The following is an 18,514-nucleotide window of genomic DNA, read 5'->3' as shown; positions in this document are numbered from 1 at the left end:
GAAATCATAAAGACCAGAGCAGGAATAAACGAAATAGAAACAAAGAAAACAATTGCAAAGATCAGTAAAACTAAATGCTGGTTCTTTGAGAAGATAAACAAAATTGATAAACCATTAGCCAGACTCATCAAGAAAAAGAGGGAGAGGACTCAAATCAATAAAATTAGAAATGAAAAAGGAGAAGTTACAACAGACACCCCAGAACTACAAAGCATCCTAAGAGACTACTACAAGCAACTCTATACCAATAAAATGGACAACCTGGAAGAAATGGACAAATTCTTAGAAAGGTACATAACCTTCCAAGACTAAACCAGGAAGAAACAGAGAATATGATCAGACCAATCACAAGTAAGGAAATTGACATGGTGATTAAAAATCTTCCAACAAACAAAAGTCCAGGACCAGATGGCTTCACAGGTGAATTCTATCAAACATTTAGAGAAGAGCTAACACTGCTTCTCAAACTATTCCAAAAAATTGTGGAGGAAGGAACACCCAAACTCATTCTATGGGGCCACCATCATCCTGATACCAAAACCAGACAAAGATACTACAAAAAAAGAAAATTACAGACCAATATCAGTGATGAATATAGATGCAAAAATCCTCAACAAAATACTAGCAAACAGAATCCAACAACACATTAAAAGGATCATACACCATGATCAAGTGGGATTTAACCCAGGGATGCAAGGATTCTTCAATATATGCAAATCAATCAATGTGATACACCATATTAACAAACTGAAGAAGAAAAACCATATGATCATCTCAATAGATGCAGAAAAAGCTTTTGACAAAATTCAGCACCCATTTATGATAAAAACTCTCCAGAAAGTGGGCATAGAGGGAACCTACCTCAACATAATAAAGGCCATATACGACAAACCCACAGCAAACATCATTCTCAATGGTGAAAAACTGAAAGCATTTCCTCTAAGATCAGGAACAAGACAAGGATGTCCACTCTCACCACTATTGTTCAACATAGTTTTGGAAGTCCTAGCCACGGCAATCAGAGAAGAGAAAGAAATAAAAGGAATACAAATTAGAAAAGAAGTAAAACTGTCACTGTTTGCAGATGACATGATACTATACATAGAGAATCCTTAGGATGCCACCAGAAAACTACTAGAGCTAATCAATGAATTTGGTAAAGTTGCAGGATACAAAATTAATGCACAGAAATCTCTTGCATTCCTATACACTAATGATCAAAAATCAGAAAGAGAAATTAAAGAAACATTCTCATTTACTATTGCAACAAAAAGAATAAAATACCTAGGAATAAACCTACCTAGGGAGACAAAAGACCTGTAAGCAGAAAACTGGAAGACACTGATGAAAGAAATGAAAGATGATACCAACAGATGGAGAGATATACCATGTTCTTGGATTGGAAGAATCAATATTGTGAAAATGACTATACTACCCAAAGCAATCTACAGATTCAATGCAATCCCTATCAAACTACCAATGGCATTTTTTACAGAACTAGAACAAAAAAATCTTAAAATTTGTATGGAGACAGAAAAGACCCCGAATAGCCAAAGCAGTCTTGAGGGAAAAAAATGGAGCTGGAGGAATCAGACTCCCTGACTTTAGACTATACTACAAAGCTACAGTAATCAAGGCAGTATGGTACTGGCACAAAAACAGAAATATAGATCAATGGAACAGGATAGAAAGCCCAGAGATAAACCTATGCACCTATGGTCAACTAATCTATGACAAAGGAGGCAAGGATATACCATGGAGAAAAGAGAGTCTCTTCAATAAGTGGTGCTGGGAAAACTGGACAGCTGCATGTAAAAGAATGAAATTAGAACACTCCCTAACACCATACACAAGAATAAACTCAAAATGGATTCGAGACCTAAATGTAAGACCGGACACTATAAAACTCTTAGAGGAAAACATAGGAAGAACATTCTTCGACATAAATCATAGCAAGGTCTTTTTGATCCACCTCCTAGAGTAATGGAAATAAAAACAAAAATAAACAAGTGAAACTAGTGAAACTTGAAAGCTTTTGCACAGCAAAGGAAACCATAAACAAGATGAAAAGACAACCCTCAGAATGGGAGAAAATATTTGCAAATGAATCAACAAAGGATTAATCTCCAAAATATATGAACAGCTCATGCAGCTCAATATTAAAAAAACAAACAACCCAGTCCAAAAATGGGCAGAAGACCTAAATAGACATTTCTCCAAAGAAGACATACAGATGGCCAAGAAGCACATGAAAAGCTGCTCAGCATCACTAATTATTAGAGAAATGCAAATCAAAACTACAATGAGGTATCACCTCACACCAGTTAGAATGGGCATCATTAGAATATCTACAAACAACAAATGCTGAAGAGGGTGTGGAGAAAAGGGAACCCTCTTGCACTGTTGGTGGGAATGTAAATTGATAGAGTCACTACCGAGAACAATATGGAGGTTCCTTATAAAACTAAAAATAGAATTACCGTATGATCCAGCAATCCCACTACTGGGCATATACCCAGAAGAAACCATAATTCAAAAAGACACATGCACCCCAGTGTTCACTGCAGCACTATTTACAATAGCCAGGTCATGGAAGCAACCTAAATGCCCATCAACAGACAAATGGATAAAGAAGATGTTGTACATATATACAATGGAATATTACTCAGTCATAAAAAGGAACGAAATTGAGTCATTTGTAGAGACGTGGATGGATCTAGAGACTGTCCTACAGAATGAAGTAAGTCAGAAAGAGAGAAACAAATATTGTATATTAACACATATATGTGGAACCTAGAAAAACGGTACAGGTGAACCAGTTTGCAGGGCAGAAATTGAGACACAGATGTAGAGAACAAATGTATGGAAACCAAGGCCGGGGGAAAGCCGCGGCAGGGGTGGGGATGGTGGTGTGATGAATTGGAAGATTGGGATTGACATGTATACACTGATGTGTATAAAACTGATGACTAATAAAGACCCTGCTGTATAAAAAGATAAATAAAATAAAATTCAAAAAAAAAAAGAAAAAAAAATTGGGGAGTACCTATGTGCCAGAAAAATAAGATATGGAACCTGAAAGAAAAGCACGCACAATTGAGAAAAAATTCCAACTTTTTATGAATGTCTCCTTCCTACAAATTCAATTGTCAAGTCTGCACACCATTTCTCTCTCATCACACTTCATGCTTTCTACATGGTGATTTTATTCATCTTTATGCAACACACAGTGCACTGCCATGCATTGACATTTTCTAAAAGTATCTGTTATTACTTACACGAAGTGAACAGACCTTCCTGTTTCCAAATTTGTGTTTTTTCCAGCAGAAAGGATCTAATAAACATACCTGTATTGGAAAGGGAGTTCAAAGATGACGTGTGTCAAAGGCTAGAGAGCCTCCAGGCGAGGAGGTAACAAATTTAGAAATACTTTAAAACAAAGACAACCACAAATTTAAAAAAGTGCTTTTTAATCCTTAACCAAAAGGATAATTAAGTAGATGTAATTTGTTTTTTTACTAGAGTATTCATAACAATGTAGGTCAATATGCCTTAAGCAACATGATTATTGAATAAAAGTTAAGATGGACAGCAGTTGTAATTTGTGTGAAATTTATACTTGAGTTTAAAGTTCTTTAAACTTTTATAAAACTATAAACTGATAATAATTCCCCAAATTGGAAGTCAGATAACTTAATTTTAATACAATATGAAATTAAAGTACACTTGTTTACACAACAATGAATAAGGACAAGTTTCCAAGTCAGATATCAACGGAAAATTCAAAAATAAACAGAGGAAATGTAAACAGTTATAAAATACCAACAGTTATAAATGTTGCTTAAAGCAAGCCTATTCAAAATATGGTCTATGAACGATTCGTGACTCATCCAAAATGAAAGAAAGAACTTGTGCCAGAATGAAAATCTATTTTGTTACTAATTGGCCGACATTTTTTTATAACAAGACTTTCTTGATAAAGGAAGCAATGTGTTGATTTATATTCTGGTACAGGTGCCTCATCTCATTACTGACTGGAGAACAGGTACTGCTTACTTCTTTAAAGTGTCATTATAATTTTACTGCTTAGAGTTAGGTTAAATTTACTGTGGGGGAAAAAAGTTAAAATGAGACTTATGATTGTCACCTATACCTCATCTTTTTAATCCCATCTATACAGGGCTCCTATCCGAAAAGCAAATTAAACTTTATAAACTCACCACAATTTAACATTAATCTTCAGATGTGTTACTGACATCTATTCACCTCTTGTTTTCAATCTTGGGAGGAAAAAAATAAGAATTGAGTTATTTGTTAATAAGTTCTCTCTAAAAATTGGTTTATTTTCATATTTCAATCAGAGAAAATAGTTAAATTCACCTTTATGAAAAAACTGAATTTTCATACTGTTTGCATAACCTACTAGTTGCTTTTTTACAATAAAAATTGGTAGGAAAAAAAAGGTATGGAAATTTACAACTCTGTGTATTCTATTAACTAAGGGGAAGGAGATAAACTATTTAAAGATTTCTCAGAATAAAAGAAAACTCGTATAAAATATTTTTTTAAGAAACAGTTTATAATTCAAAATTCGAACATTTCTTGATTTTTGCTTTTTAGTATGGCATAATTCCTCTGGAAAGTTAAAAATATAATATGGTCTTTTGTCAGAATAATAATTTCTTTCTCCAATGACTTTCTTACTAAGCTTTACCTGCATTAGCTTAATACTGAAGGCAAATAAATGGGCAACAACAATTTAGAAAAAACTCATCAGTTTTAGATACACGAAAGCCCAATTTAGCTTCCGCAATGATTAGTTTATTGAACCGATAAACTACTTCTTAAAGAAGTTAAATGTATATTTACATGTCTTAAGATGAGATCCTTTGGCACCTGAGTTGAGTACAATATACCAGAAGGAAGAATCTCTAAGAGAAAGTTGTCTAAGGACCATATTTCATCTATCTATACATATATACATACACCTATACAAATACATATACACACGTGCACGTGCACACACACACACACACACACACACGAACAGAAATAACTTTTCCTTTAAGAAATGCTGAGGATGTAAAAAGAATTCATTTACCCAAGTAAAGTGATCTGACCATTATTAAAAAGTTTTAAGTTATTTGGAGTCTTACCAAGTTTCAAGAAGTCAAAGCTTTTACAGTAATATATAATTCAAACGGAAAAAACCAAAGGATTTCTTTTGACAAAACCTAATTTCTTTTGATACAGTAACATGGTCATGAATTTACAGTTATCTTAACATGGTAACATAACAGAGTTTTTAATAGTCTCCAGGTGGAAAGTCATCAAAGATTACTCAAAAAGGAGTAAATCTTCCCTGCCTCCGGCCAGTTAGGGCCAAACATAGTCACCAGCCACCCATCAAACATTCTGCTGTCCCTAGACTGTGACTTGCACTGGCCCCAGCAAAAGACCATTAAATGCCACTCTGCAGATCTCCTGCTAAGCCTCCTCACTCACTAGGAATTTTACACAAGAACTTTAGAAGAGCTTGATGTCATCCTGCTTTATGAGCATATCCACCTTGCTACTGCTGACTCTGGCACTGTGTTAATAGTACTACTGGTGCCATAATATTTTTTATGCATACTTTTAGAACTCTGAATAATTGGCTTCTATTCTAAGACTTAGAAGATACCTAAAATTCTGTAAGTTGCATAAGTCTGTCAGCACTTTCTTCTACATTCAATTAATAAATATGTTTGGTTGACTGAAAACAGAGCATACTCAGTTTTACCTAAGCATCTTCTACTCTAGAGATTCTGGAGGATGAAAATCCTCTACACCTCTGTACCCTGTATTCTCCATCTTTTACACCTTGTTAAATCTGACGTATGTTGAGAATGGGCAAAAGACATCTGAGTTAAAAATGATGCCATGCTGCTCTTTCCTCTGCTTCAACTTGTATAGAATATCCCTAATCTAGTTTCTAACCCCCTCTCTGCTCTGGTTAAAGGACCTGTCTCATATAGCAGACCATATGTAATGGAAATCTTATGCAGTTTCAAAATATCCATGATTGAAAAACATTTTCAAGTGTAAAATATCTCTTGAGCATCTATAAAATAATGTATATTCTTATTTAAACTTGACATTGTTATCCTAAACAAAATTTTGTCAATAGAGGCATGGTATAGAACTTACCTTGGAGAATCTATTAAATTCAAATGTCTTCATTTTGTTCTGTTTACATCAACCATAATATAACCCAAGTTACTTTTCCTGGTATGTAAAACATTTTAATAAATCCATTTGAACTTGAATTCTTTCATTAACATGTACAATTTATGTACATTAACATGTACAATTCTTTCATTAACATGTACAATTTATGAATTCTTTCATAAACTCACATGTACAATTTTATTTTTTGTCACATATTTAAATATTTTCTTTGAGAGCTGATATCTCAGTACAGGAAATGAAATTATGCTAGTAACTAGTAATTTAGCATTAAAACACTTCCCTAAATTCTTCTATGCTAAAGTGCATTTACAATATAAACATGCCATATATGAAGCTATAAACATGCCATATATGAAGCTATAAACCACAATCTCACACTGAAGTGGATTTCAAATCCGACATTCAGTTCAAATGAGTCAAAGAGAAAAGTGCTAACAGAGCAAATCTGAAACAAGTTCATGGGGATTGGGCAATGAGTCATCAAAGCGGAACCTTTTGGACACCATGCTGCTATCCTCCGGGATATTCTCTTTGTCTTCTCGGTCACTGCAGGTTCCATTACAAGAGGGTTTAGAAGTCTTGTCTTCAGAGGACCTTACTGTATGATCCTGACTTTGAGAGGAACTGGAAGTTTCTTCAGGGTGAAACAAGTTTCCAAAGTCCCACTGCTGGAGCCAAGAATGAGAAAGGCAGATTTCGGCTGTTGGTCTTTTCCTTTGAATGAAAACACCAAGGGAAAATTGAGAACCAAAACTCAGGTTGGAAATGTCTGCAGTTCAATGTATTATAGACTTATTTTTTATTTATTATGAAAATAACACATACTTATAGTACAGAAGGGAATAATAATAGGAAAAGTGGAGTACCTAGAGTTTAATTCTGACATGTGCTGAAAATTCAATTTATCATGGAGCTTACGGATGAGACTATCTAGTCATAAAACTGGGAACGTATTTTAGGCTCACAAATAAAAATTAGTAAAATTATAAAGACTCCTGGGTTTACAAACCCTTTGAAGGAAAATATATGTAATTTATAATCTCTATTATTATTTTGTGTTCTTAAAAAGCAGTTAACTGTTAAATCTTGAAAACCAAGGCTATTCTTCAATGACGTTTATCCAACATTTTTAGTTTTTAAATTTTGTTTTTGCTTGTGAAAGCAATATGGTCAAATATCACAATATTTCAAAAGGAAGGAAAACACCTATTTATACTCAACTCCAACCTTAACACACCCACCATTACTATCAGAACGTAGGTTTCCTTAGTCTTTGATTTTATTGTTCATTTTTTCCTGATAATAAAAATTAAGGTGCTTATTATAGAAATTTTAGAATCTAGATGAAAAAATATTTAGGAAAATAAATACTGTTTATAACCAGAAACAAATAGTATTATTGCTATTTCTAATAAATAACCATTCATGTTCAAAATAGAGCCAGTGCAAGTTTGTTCAGACTTGCGTTAAGCCAATAAAATAATTAACAAACCTCTGAGGGTTGTTTTCTTAAACAGATAAGGAAACTGAGTCCTCCAGGAGATTAAGTAATTGTAGGAGATAAAAGACCTGACAAGCAACACAACCAGGATCCCAGCCCAAGGCACTGTATCACAGCTTCTGCATTATGTACCGCCAGGCCGTTTTAAAGTAAATAGGAGATTGGAATTGACATATATACACTAATATGTATAAAATGGATAACTAATAAGAACCTGCTGTATAAAAAAATAAATACAATAAAATTCAAATAAATAAATAAAGTAAATAGGGCTGATCCAGGTAAAGAAAAAGGAGGTCAGCTTTTTCTTTTCCTGCTTTGAAGTTGCCAATGAATGAGGTAAGAGTCTTAAGACACAGTTTCATGTCCCTTCTTTAGTAGGTGGTCAAAGAGCATCTGCTCCTTAAAAATTTGACAATCAGTAATTTGGACTTGTTATACAACTGTAGTTATTTAACTATAAATCATTCATAACAAAGTCTTATCTTAAGCAGCCATGTGTATTGTAAACCTTATACTTCTAATTATTTTAGGGAATTTCAGGGATTAGTAGCAGGTTGAGAGAGAAATAACCCAAATCTTCTCTTCAGTTCAAGACCTCCTGTTACATATTTTGTATTGTCTATGTTTGAACTTACGGATTGTTATTTAATGATCTCTCATACCACCTCTCTCCCCATTTTACCTGAAACTTGAGAGCATACATCTAATAATTTTGTACTGTTTTAGAGTATATCTTCCTTAATAGTCACACATATAATTCATTTTATAATAGTATTTAAACAAATTAATGTTATTACTTACTCTGGATTTTTTACTAAAAGGCTCTGGATGAAGTCTGTAGCCAGCTGTGAAACTGATGAAAAAGTTTCTTCTGAATAATCTACATTAACTTGGGAAATATTGAGGTATGTTTCTTGATTATCTTCTCCCACAAATGGGGATGTATGAGTTAACAACATATATGTTATTATACCAACGTTCCTGAAAAAACAAATAAGGGAGAAGATGGGAACTTAAAATGTGTGCTAATCTTAAAACACCTATATAAAGTCAAATTGATTCTCAACATATCCCCGTCCTCAAAACTTGTACAGTTAAACTACAGATTTTAAATTGCTTTTCAAAGTTCCTACGGTATACTACTAAACTGAAATAATTATGTTATCTCAAAGTTTGCCTCACAGAAAAATAATATGAGGGAATGCACATGTGTGTTATATAATTATAAATATGATGTATTAAATATATATCATTATATCTACAGTCTGCCCTTCACACAGATACCTATGTTATCAAGTACACAAAGCTGCCCTGAGCAGCATTTCCCAAATGGTGTCCAATGACACAGTAATGGTCTGTGAGACATAAACAGGATACCATGCAAACAGAATCTGCAGGTTTGATAAAGCACAATATTGGGCAGGCAGATTTTTTTTTAATTGCAAAACGTTTAGAACCGTAAATATGTTAATGACAACTCCTGTGTTCAGGAACCAGAAAAAGACAATACATATAGTACCTATTTCACCCAATTATTTAGACACAGGACCCTTTTTTCTTGGCAAATCCATTACAGTCCCAAACATAGGACACAGGGAATAAGTCTAAACTCTTCTACTTGGCCTTACGGAGTCAGTCTTCCACTGTGGTCCCAAATGAAGTTCCAATATCAATGCCAGTTCTACTCTATGACATTCTCTCTGTGTCAGCCACACAAACTCACAATACCTGAGAAATATACTCTCATAAAACTAAACTTTTGCATGGCTCTGACCTCATATTTCTGCTGAGCAAATACCTTCCCTAGTTCTCCTAGACCTAGACCAGATGTCTCCCAACTGGTGCTTGTCTGCTAATTCCCCCATGCTTATTAAATAGCATTTTATCTTTTTTATAGAACACGTAACACAGTACTGTGGCTATTTTGTTCTTTTACCAGAAGCGGTCTTCCTCCAGGAAAGGGATTTTCCTATTTATTCCTGCACCTTTGGCTCACAGCCAGAGTGTTATTAAAAAGAATGAACAGGTAAATGTTTTCCTGTGGCATAATAATGATACTTGAATAAAATCTTTTAAAGAAAGCTTTATTATTTACTTCTGGAACCAAAGAACCCTAGAATATATACTAACCAGCTTTTAATAAAGGCATTCAAGTGATTAACAAAATCTTACCACATGTCTGTTGCTGTGGTAATAGGATCATAGTTCAGGATTTCTGGAGCTGAAAGAGAAAATAAAATTCAATACTGACAAATTTAAAAATGTGAAAATTACTTTATATTAAACTGGATTTAATTTTAAAGAAATACCAATATGATCAGTAGAAATTTAGCATAGTATTAATTATCCTGTGATTAGACATTTAAACATATCTAATGTTGAGAAAATTATAGAACCAGATGGTTCAAAAGCACCAATTATATTCTTGAAGTAACCAGTAGCTATGTAGTATTTTTTTAACCATTGAGATTAATCTCAGGAGAAACAATTATGAAGAAGTAAAATGTTAGAAGCTAGAATCTTTTTATAGTGTAAGTTTTATCACTCTGTTAGGAATTAGTTTGAGTTATTTTATTAGACTGATTTAAGTTTTTCTTCCCAGGGTAAATAGAATCATATGCATTTACAATGACATTATGAGCAAATTAAGCTTCATGGAAGTGCTTTAGATTTTCAAGTAGATTAAATATCCCCTTAAACTACAGAAAACCTAGTTTCCTAAGCAATTAATTTTCCACTGTCTCCTCCCCCGCCAAAAACATTTTTTAAAAGGTGCAACATAAATTGTCTATACTTTCTAAACATTACCATAAATTTCAAATTAGTAGAGTCCAAACTAGGATCCATGATTGAATAACTTTTTTGTTTCACAGTATGGTTTCATAATTTTTCCAAAGAGAGATTGTTTCTTAAAGCTTAACAATTTTGTTAAAGCCTTTGAGTCACATATGTTGTCAGCCTCCATTGCACCACCTACCACCTTTTCACATACATCTGTGAGCTGTTTTATCTACAATTACAATCATTATTCTAGGACATGGTAGCCTCTATTAGCATTCAAAAGTTAGTAATTTGCTTTGCTTTTCATTTTGGGAAAGTCAGCTGCCTAGCTGAGTAGCACTTGTTCTGTTTACTTGTATCTTTTCAGTGCCTGCATGGGACTATCAATATGAGCAACAACAAAAAAATGTAAAAAACTTGTTACTATAAATTAAAATACTTTATGTACTTCTTCATACAAGTTAAAAAATCGTTCATCTGCATGATCTTATTTGTTGATTTAGTACACTATTCCTAGATTATCTAATTATAGGTTCTTTTTGACACCCCTATGAAACAGGCTTCAAACGCAGTAACATTTGCTTCTGTTTTCCTCTTTTTCCATTTTTTCCTGCTCCCTAACTTCCCTTTTACCTATTTTTCTCTATGTACAAAGCTTTTACACACAAACATTAAACTTTTAACTTATATGTCCACTGTCCTGTAAATTGTTGTGAATGTCTCAATTCGCTACAGTCCATTTAAATGTGTCATAAGCAAATTTCAATGCACTAAAATATTTGAGCCAAATATATCCTGGAATTATACACCCTAAAATATAGTTCTATACAGATATCATTTAGTTAATACATTTCAAGATGGTATAGAAAGTAAAAGGAAATTCTTACCCAAGTATTCTGGTGTTCCCATGATTTCCCGAAGTTCACATGCATTCCCTATTTTTCGAGACATTCCAAAATCTACAATTTTTATGTCCCCAAGAGGGTATATGCTGCTCAGTAATATATTCTGTGGCTAACAAAGCACAACAAAACAATGATAAGTAATACAAAACAATAAAAGAATACTAATCTCAGATCAGAGGTAAATTAAGTGGAACTTATAGTTTAGCTATTAAACATTTTATTGAGTCATCCATCGAACACTTACTGAACTACTACTTAGGAGAAGCTATATATTCAATGATAAATAAAGTAAAAAATATACTCCAAGAGGCTTCTTTGTTTGAATAAAAAAGATAGGTACATAGATTAATTGATTATGAGAGATAGAATACTCAGTAGTAAAGACTACTTAATTCTGCCCATTAGAAAGTCCAACAAACCTTTGCAGTAGAGATGATGCTTAAGCTGAACCTTAAAGGATAAATAGAACTATGCCAGTTAGAAAAGTGTTCTGGGGAATAGCATGACAGAAGGCTGAAGGAATAAAAATGCATATATTTCCAGGAACATAATGGTTCAATACACTGTGATGGTTCTGGGTCTGACCATTCCCAGGTTTCTACATGAGATAGAAAGAGGCGTGGTGGGGTAAATGAAAGGGAAATTGTCCAGGAAGAAAAGAGTCCAATGTTCAAACAATAAGAGACAGTTTGATCCAGATTTTAACGTCCTTGTATGGCTGAAGAGGAAGGATAAGGAGAAAGGATAGTAACATGAGAGGCTGAAGTGGTATCTCAGGGATTGGGAAGGGGCCTGAATGGTCTGGGGGCGGTGGGGGGAAAGGAGAAGCCAAAAGACTGAAAGCCTCAAGGGAAAGATGAATGAGTATAATGGGAGCAAAGGAGTGAGGACTAGAAGGTTACCTTCAAGATGGAGATCAAAATTAAGTATTTTAGAGATAGACAGTTTTATAAGATAGAAAGGTCCAGGATGTGGCAGTAAGAGTGGGATGGAGTGACATGATGGTAGGATTAGAACATATAGTAATGATGGTTTTTAAGAGCCCAGTGATTAATCTGAGCTGCTCACACATGCAGTCTTCTCTCTGCCAATACAGAATTAGTCCATGTAGCAAATGTGCAGTCTAGACAAGCATGATCTGACTGTTGTTTCCTCTCAATACCAGCCTGCAATTAATTGTGCAAAGCAAGAGCAGAGAAGGAACAGAGATGTAGTGTTACTTAAAATCACATTACATTACCTTTAAATCAAGGTGTACAATGTTATTCTGATGTAGATAATAAACTCCTTCAAGTATTTGTTTAATGAGTCTGATAATGTCATTTTCAGAGACCATTTCAGCCAACTCAGGTAAACACAGATTGAAAATTTCTCCACCTGCAGCACTGAATAAAATTCAAATAACAGAAACTTGAAAAATCATTGACCTAAAAATGACAACTTTTAAATACTGTATACCTTTAAGTAAAAGACATGGCCATCGAAACTTTATTCTCTCTATATACACACATTTAATGGGGGGGTGGTCCTGGGTGGGGGGGAATCTTTAAGGAATAAAATAAATAAGAATATTTCAAATTCTGGGTGCTAGTACTTATTTATGAGCTCAGCTCTGTTCTATTTTACTCATTTATTCATTATATATAAATACAGTTATCAGCTATGTATAGATACAGATATTTTGATCCTCATGACAATCAAGTGAGGTAGGTGGTTATCATTCCCATTTTACAGATAAATAAGTACAAAGAGGTTAAGCTACTTGTACAAGGTCACATAGTAAATGGGGGTTGGGGGGACAGAATCTGAATAATATGGATGAGAATCTGCATTCTTTACCAATATCCTGTATTGCAACTTCACAAAGAATACTTGGGGCCAGAACCCATATCTTAATTGTTTTTTTTAAGAACTGAAAATCTAAGAATGTTGACAAAAAAAGCATTATGAAAAATTCCTAGGTTTGGAATAAAATGATTTAAATTTAAATCCTAAACCTGCCATTTATCAGCAATATAATTTAGGATCAATCACTTATTTGAGCTTTCACATCTGTAAAATAGAGATATTACTGAACTCAACAGATTTTATTTTGAGGACTAAATCTAAATAAATGAGATAAAATTTGTCAGCCAGCACATCGTGCAAAAGAATCTAGATGGTTATTAATCAAATTTATAAGGTATGTTTGGGAATATCTCAAGTAAAGCCTATTCTATGTAATAAAATAGAAACTCATTTATTTCACAAGACACTATTTTCCCCCCTTTGGTTCACTGCTGTATCCACAGCATCAAGAACAGTGTCTGACATGTAGAAGGTACTCATTCTCTTAGAATGAGTTCTTTGCTAGGCCCTTTATAAGATACATCTGGTAAGAAGTCAGCAAATCATTGGAAAGTATAAGAAAACTGTATAAAATACTGACTTATATCCACTATTAAGATACGGAACATACCAAAAAAATATGGAAAATACCAGAAAGATCTGAATTCTTCAGTATCTGGCAGTATATGGCAGCATAAATTCATTCTTGAACACTTTATATGTATATACCAACATTTACATTACACTCACTAAAGTTAATTCAGTAGACAGAACCCTCCATTAATTCTAAAATTCAAAATAGAATCTAAGAAAACATATGTAAAGCACTTCCCAGTGCCTAGACCTAAGAGGAGAGCAGGTTGTTTATAGAAGTGCCTACTGAAATCAAGACTGCCTGGCCTCCACTCTTGACTCTGCCACTAACGAGCTACCTGAACTGGGAGAAAATGTGTTTCTGTTTCTTCTATTGTAACATAATGATACATAACAAAAAATGATAGCTCCTGCTTCAATGGCTTGTTGTAAGAATTATTTTAGATAAACCATGTAAGGTACTGAGTACAACCAATGTTATAAGCATGAAAGCAGATCACCTGTAAGTATTTAATACAGTGTCTGACACATAGTAAATATTCAATAAATATTAGCTATTATTATAATGAACCAACTAATACTAATTCCAAATCTAGCCAACATCCAGCCTTTCTGAATTTGGGGGCTTCTTGTTAAACTCTGATTCTGAAGGCAATTTTAAAAGTCTTTGCTAAATTTAAATTCATTTTTAGAAATACTTATACATATAAAAATGCACATAATATATTCTTAAGTGAAAAAAAGGGTTATAATAGAGTATACTTAGTAGATCACAATTTTGTTTCTACAGGTCTACATACATAGACAGAAAAAGAATAATTTTAAAATACAGGAATATGCCATAAAAGTAACCACAGTTTACAAATGATTTCTATTTTCTATACCTTCTAAATTTAACACAATAAATAGGTGTTACTTTTACACCAGGAAAAGTATCCTAAGGGTTTCTTGTTTGTTTATTTCAGTAACAAGATCAAACAAACACTATGATGATCAGCCAATCACACTGTCCCTACCTTTCAGTTTGGCAAGCTGACCAATGCCTTTTGTAGGAATGCCATTTTTCCCACAAAAGAGCGAAAGCTCTTCACCATAGCTCTCCATAGGAGAAGCTATGGTAAATAGAAAATGAGGAGGAGTTAAGAGGAGGGGAAGAACAGATAACATAAGAAGCAGACCGCAGAAGTTAGTGGAAACTGGAAACTGGAAGCATAAATGGAAGCAGAGTGGAGTAGCAGACTAACAGACCCTTTGTTAAAACAAGGCACCCAGAGCGGTGACTACAGAGAAGAAAAGATATCTCTGTAATCAGAGAAGCCACCTATATCATTATCATTGCCCTGGAAGGTAAATTCAGGTATTTCTACTCTTTCTCTCTCTGTTGAAGAGTTTGCCACCTGAAGGAACTCAACCAACAATTTAGAAATTTGGAGTATTCACGTTCTTTTGCTTATGTATTTGTATATGTGTTGTGTACACTGTCACGTAAATCTATGTGCTATATACTACTTAAATCTACATTTGCCTTTTACAGCTTTCTAACGCACAGTTTAGATATTAGTAGGGAAGTAGAGAATTATCCTTTAGAAGAACTGCCATAACAATAAAGTTAACATGTAAAAGATTAAAATCAGAATATTTTCCTATCCAAAATAATAAATTTCCCTGGGTACTAGAGAGCCAAGATTTTCAGTAAAACAAAGCAATATCTCCCTCATCCATACTACAAATCTATGCATATAGCTTTGGAAATCATAGTAAAGATTTTTAAATTATTTATTTTTAGTGATCAAAATGAAGTAGTTTTAAATTTTTTATATTGAGTATCTTTCAAAATTATATCCAATGCTAATGAGGGGAAACAAAACCCATGGAATTTCAGAATGGAAAGAAACCAGCCAGAGTATTTCCTGTCTCTAAATTAGAATATGTGAAGTAAATACCAATCTCCCTTTTTGGAGGATTATTTTAAAAATCAAATGAAAATATAAAGTGCTTAGCATGGTGCCTGCTATATAGTAAATGCCCAACATATATTATTGTTGAAATGTTTTGCTATGGTCCTCATCATTTTCTACTGGGTCTATAATATTTACTTAAAGATATTTAATAGGCAACATAAGCTGGTAATTTCTTGACAGAAAGAAATTATTGTTTCTCTTCCATATAATTTCAGAGTTGACTGGATAAACTTATATTTATCCTAACCAATTTCCCCTATCGAACTTTGCTATATCTAGGACAAAGTTCTTGTTCCACATTTTCTAAAGATTATACATACATATTCTTTATAATCAATTTTAGTTAGCTCAAAACTCAGCATTGAAAACTTAATGTGCCCAATTAGATAACATCCTTCCAGAAGTTTTTTAAAAAAACTTTGTGTATATTTTATTTAATTATCCAAAGATGCTTTTAAAACACTTGTTATAGAGAAGTTGTTGCCTCACGGAGAGTGGAGATGGTTTGACTCAACTATCCTCAAAAAGTTCCCCCAATTTATAAAGATATCTAATACTAACTCCAGAATAGTATTTATATGACTTTTCAAATAGTTAAAGAAAGGGCTAAAAAATAATTTAGACTTTATAACCGGTAATGAAATACTTTCCTGTGGACTAAGTATTAAGATAAAAATAAAAGATTTAGTAATTGTTAAAAACTGTTACATTGACTGCAAGAAGTTAAGTTTAATTCACAAAAGTAAACAAGTTAATTTGGTTCAAACAATTGGTTTAGGTTAAGTGAAGGCAAAACAAAACACAAAAGCAAAAATAAAACAGAGCTATCAGAACCCATAGCTTAATAGTTCCAAAGGAAGATTTAAGTTAGAGTCATATAATTAACAAATAGTACCTTTTTAAAGTAATTCTGTACCATCCATATAAAGAGAAATTTGACAACACCTAATACAAGCACATACGCATTTACTCCCGGACCTTGCAGTCACATTTATAGGAATTTACACCAAAACTCTACCTCCACAAATGATGGCCATCCAAAGAAGGCTGAACAAATGGTACACCATACAGTGGAGAACTATACAGGCATTTAAAAAATAGCAATAATAATAATAATATTAAAAAAGATGCCTATGAATATGAAATGATTTCCAGGATATAATGTTATTTGAAAAAAAAAGCAAGGCACAAAAAGGCATATATAATATGCTATTTTTTCTGTAAGAAAGAAAGGGAAATATACATATATACAAATTTGCCTATATTTGCAAGAAGAAACACATAAAGAATGAGCCAGAAACTAATAAATATGGTTACCTATAAGGTTGAGTGGGAAGAGAGTGGAAAGGATAGGAATGACAATAAGACTTTGTAGTATACTTTTATAATAATTCAAACAAATAGCATCAATGGTTACCAAAATCACTAGATAAAAAGCTGTTAAAGAACAGAATATTCACAGTGTTAAAATATTACCACATAGGTTACTTATTAATTATAAAGGGGAACATGTTCCTTACAATGTGGAGGGCTGGCAGACTCCACCTTAGCCATGTTCTAATTAGAAAAACCAATAATGGAACAATCCGAATGTACTTGCCACCTCATGTTTTACAATAAGAAATACACATGATCATCCACAATGTCCCCTTGCCAAAAATATTTAACCTAAATCTAGTCATGAGAAAACAAACACACGAATCCAGGATGTAGAATACTTCATGTGAAAACAGATACAGATTTCCTCCCAAAAAGACAATGTCAGGAAAAATAAAGTGACTAAAGAAGTTTAGCAATCAAATATAATGTGTAAGTCTTGATTGGCTCTGGTACTGGAATTAAAAAAAAATAGGTCCATAAGACATTTCAGGGATAATCCAAAAAATTTAAATATGAACTATATATTTGATGATAGTACCGGATTAATATTAACTTTCTTAGTTTTGATACTGGTATTGGTTATGTAAAAGAATGCCATTACTCTTCAGAATAAATACTCTGGCAAGTGAAGAAGAAATATCATGATACCTACAACTTTCAAATAGTTTGGCAAATATGGCAAAATGCCAACATTCGGTGAATCAAGCTAAAGATTATAAGAGTGTTAATTGTACTGGTCTTTCAACATCTCTGTAGATTTAAAATTTTCTCAAATAAAAAAGTCAGGGAAGAAAAATGAGTATGCAGAATAGTTTGAAAAGAATATCAAATTGGCAACAGTAATTAGAGTAAAGGATTCCACTGTTTTATTTTTACCACATAGAAAATTATGCCACCTTATTTTACATAGCTAAACCTGCCCAACACATTTTTACCTTTGGTTGAGATTGTGTGATGTGACAAGGCCACCTCAAAAGTGATAGGCATAGTAATAAATTTTAATAGGTCCTAGTTGCTCTGGTAAGAAATTAAATATATTTATCCACTCACATTTACTGATTGCTTGCTACATTTCAGCCACGAGATACAGTTCAGCCCTTACAGAACTCAGTTTACTGGGTAAGGTATCTGAATTAATTTTCAGAGTATGAACAAGGTCCATCCATAAAATGTGTTAAAACTTTTTGATGTATTTTGTTGTTGCTATTAGGAAGAGAGGATTTTATGAAAGTGGTCAATGCTCCTATTGTATACTCACTCTCCAAACCTAGTATTCCATTAAGTACTGTTTTTGAAAAATATTAGCTACTGTTCACATACTTCAAACATGC

At 33.2% G+C, this 18,514-nt stretch overlaps 1 protein-coding gene and 1 long non-coding RNA gene across 3 annotated transcripts in view; both read right to left on the bottom strand.

Annotated features, from left to right (window-relative positions):
- LOC113630186 (uncharacterized) overlaps positions 1-6,324 on the bottom strand; it is a 30,486-nt gene extending 24,162 nt beyond the window's left edge. Inside the window, exon 1 of the long non-coding RNA XR_003436854.1 lies at positions 3,279-6,324. This is a non-coding gene — a long non-coding RNA (uncharacterized LOC113630186). The remainder of the gene's footprint in view (positions 1-3,278) is intronic.
- A 65-nt stretch (positions 6,325-6,389) lies between these two features.
- Positions 6,390-18,514, bottom strand: part of STK17B (serine/threonine kinase 17b) — a 41,831-nt gene continuing 29,706 nt past the window's right edge. For both annotated transcript variants that reach the window (XM_027125370.1, XM_027125362.1), the window contains 5 exons: positions 12,662-12,806; positions 11,404-11,530; positions 9,908-9,956; positions 8,537-8,716; positions 6,390-6,945 (listed from right to left, as the gene is read on the bottom strand). In XM_027125370.1, coding sequence (XP_026981171.1) covers positions 6,663-6,945; positions 8,537-8,716; positions 9,908-9,956; positions 11,404-11,530; positions 12,662-12,806 — 784 coding nt within the window. In that variant the 3' untranslated portion in view covers positions 6,390-6,662. The remainder of the gene's footprint in view (positions 6,946-8,536; positions 8,717-9,907; positions 9,957-11,403; positions 11,531-12,661; positions 12,807-18,514) is intronic.

Source organism: Aethalodelphis obliquidens, unplaced genomic scaffold, assembly GCF_003676395.1.
Source record: "Aethalodelphis obliquidens isolate GAN/ISIS:26980383/991018 unplaced genomic scaffold, ASM367639v1 scaffold2, whole genome shotgun sequence".
In the NCBI taxonomy this organism is placed as follows: Eukaryota; Metazoa; Chordata; class Mammalia; order Artiodactyla; family Delphinidae; genus Aethalodelphis; species Aethalodelphis obliquidens.
Note: the sequence above shows the minus strand (reverse complement) of the source record. Positions and strands in the feature narration are given on the sequence as shown.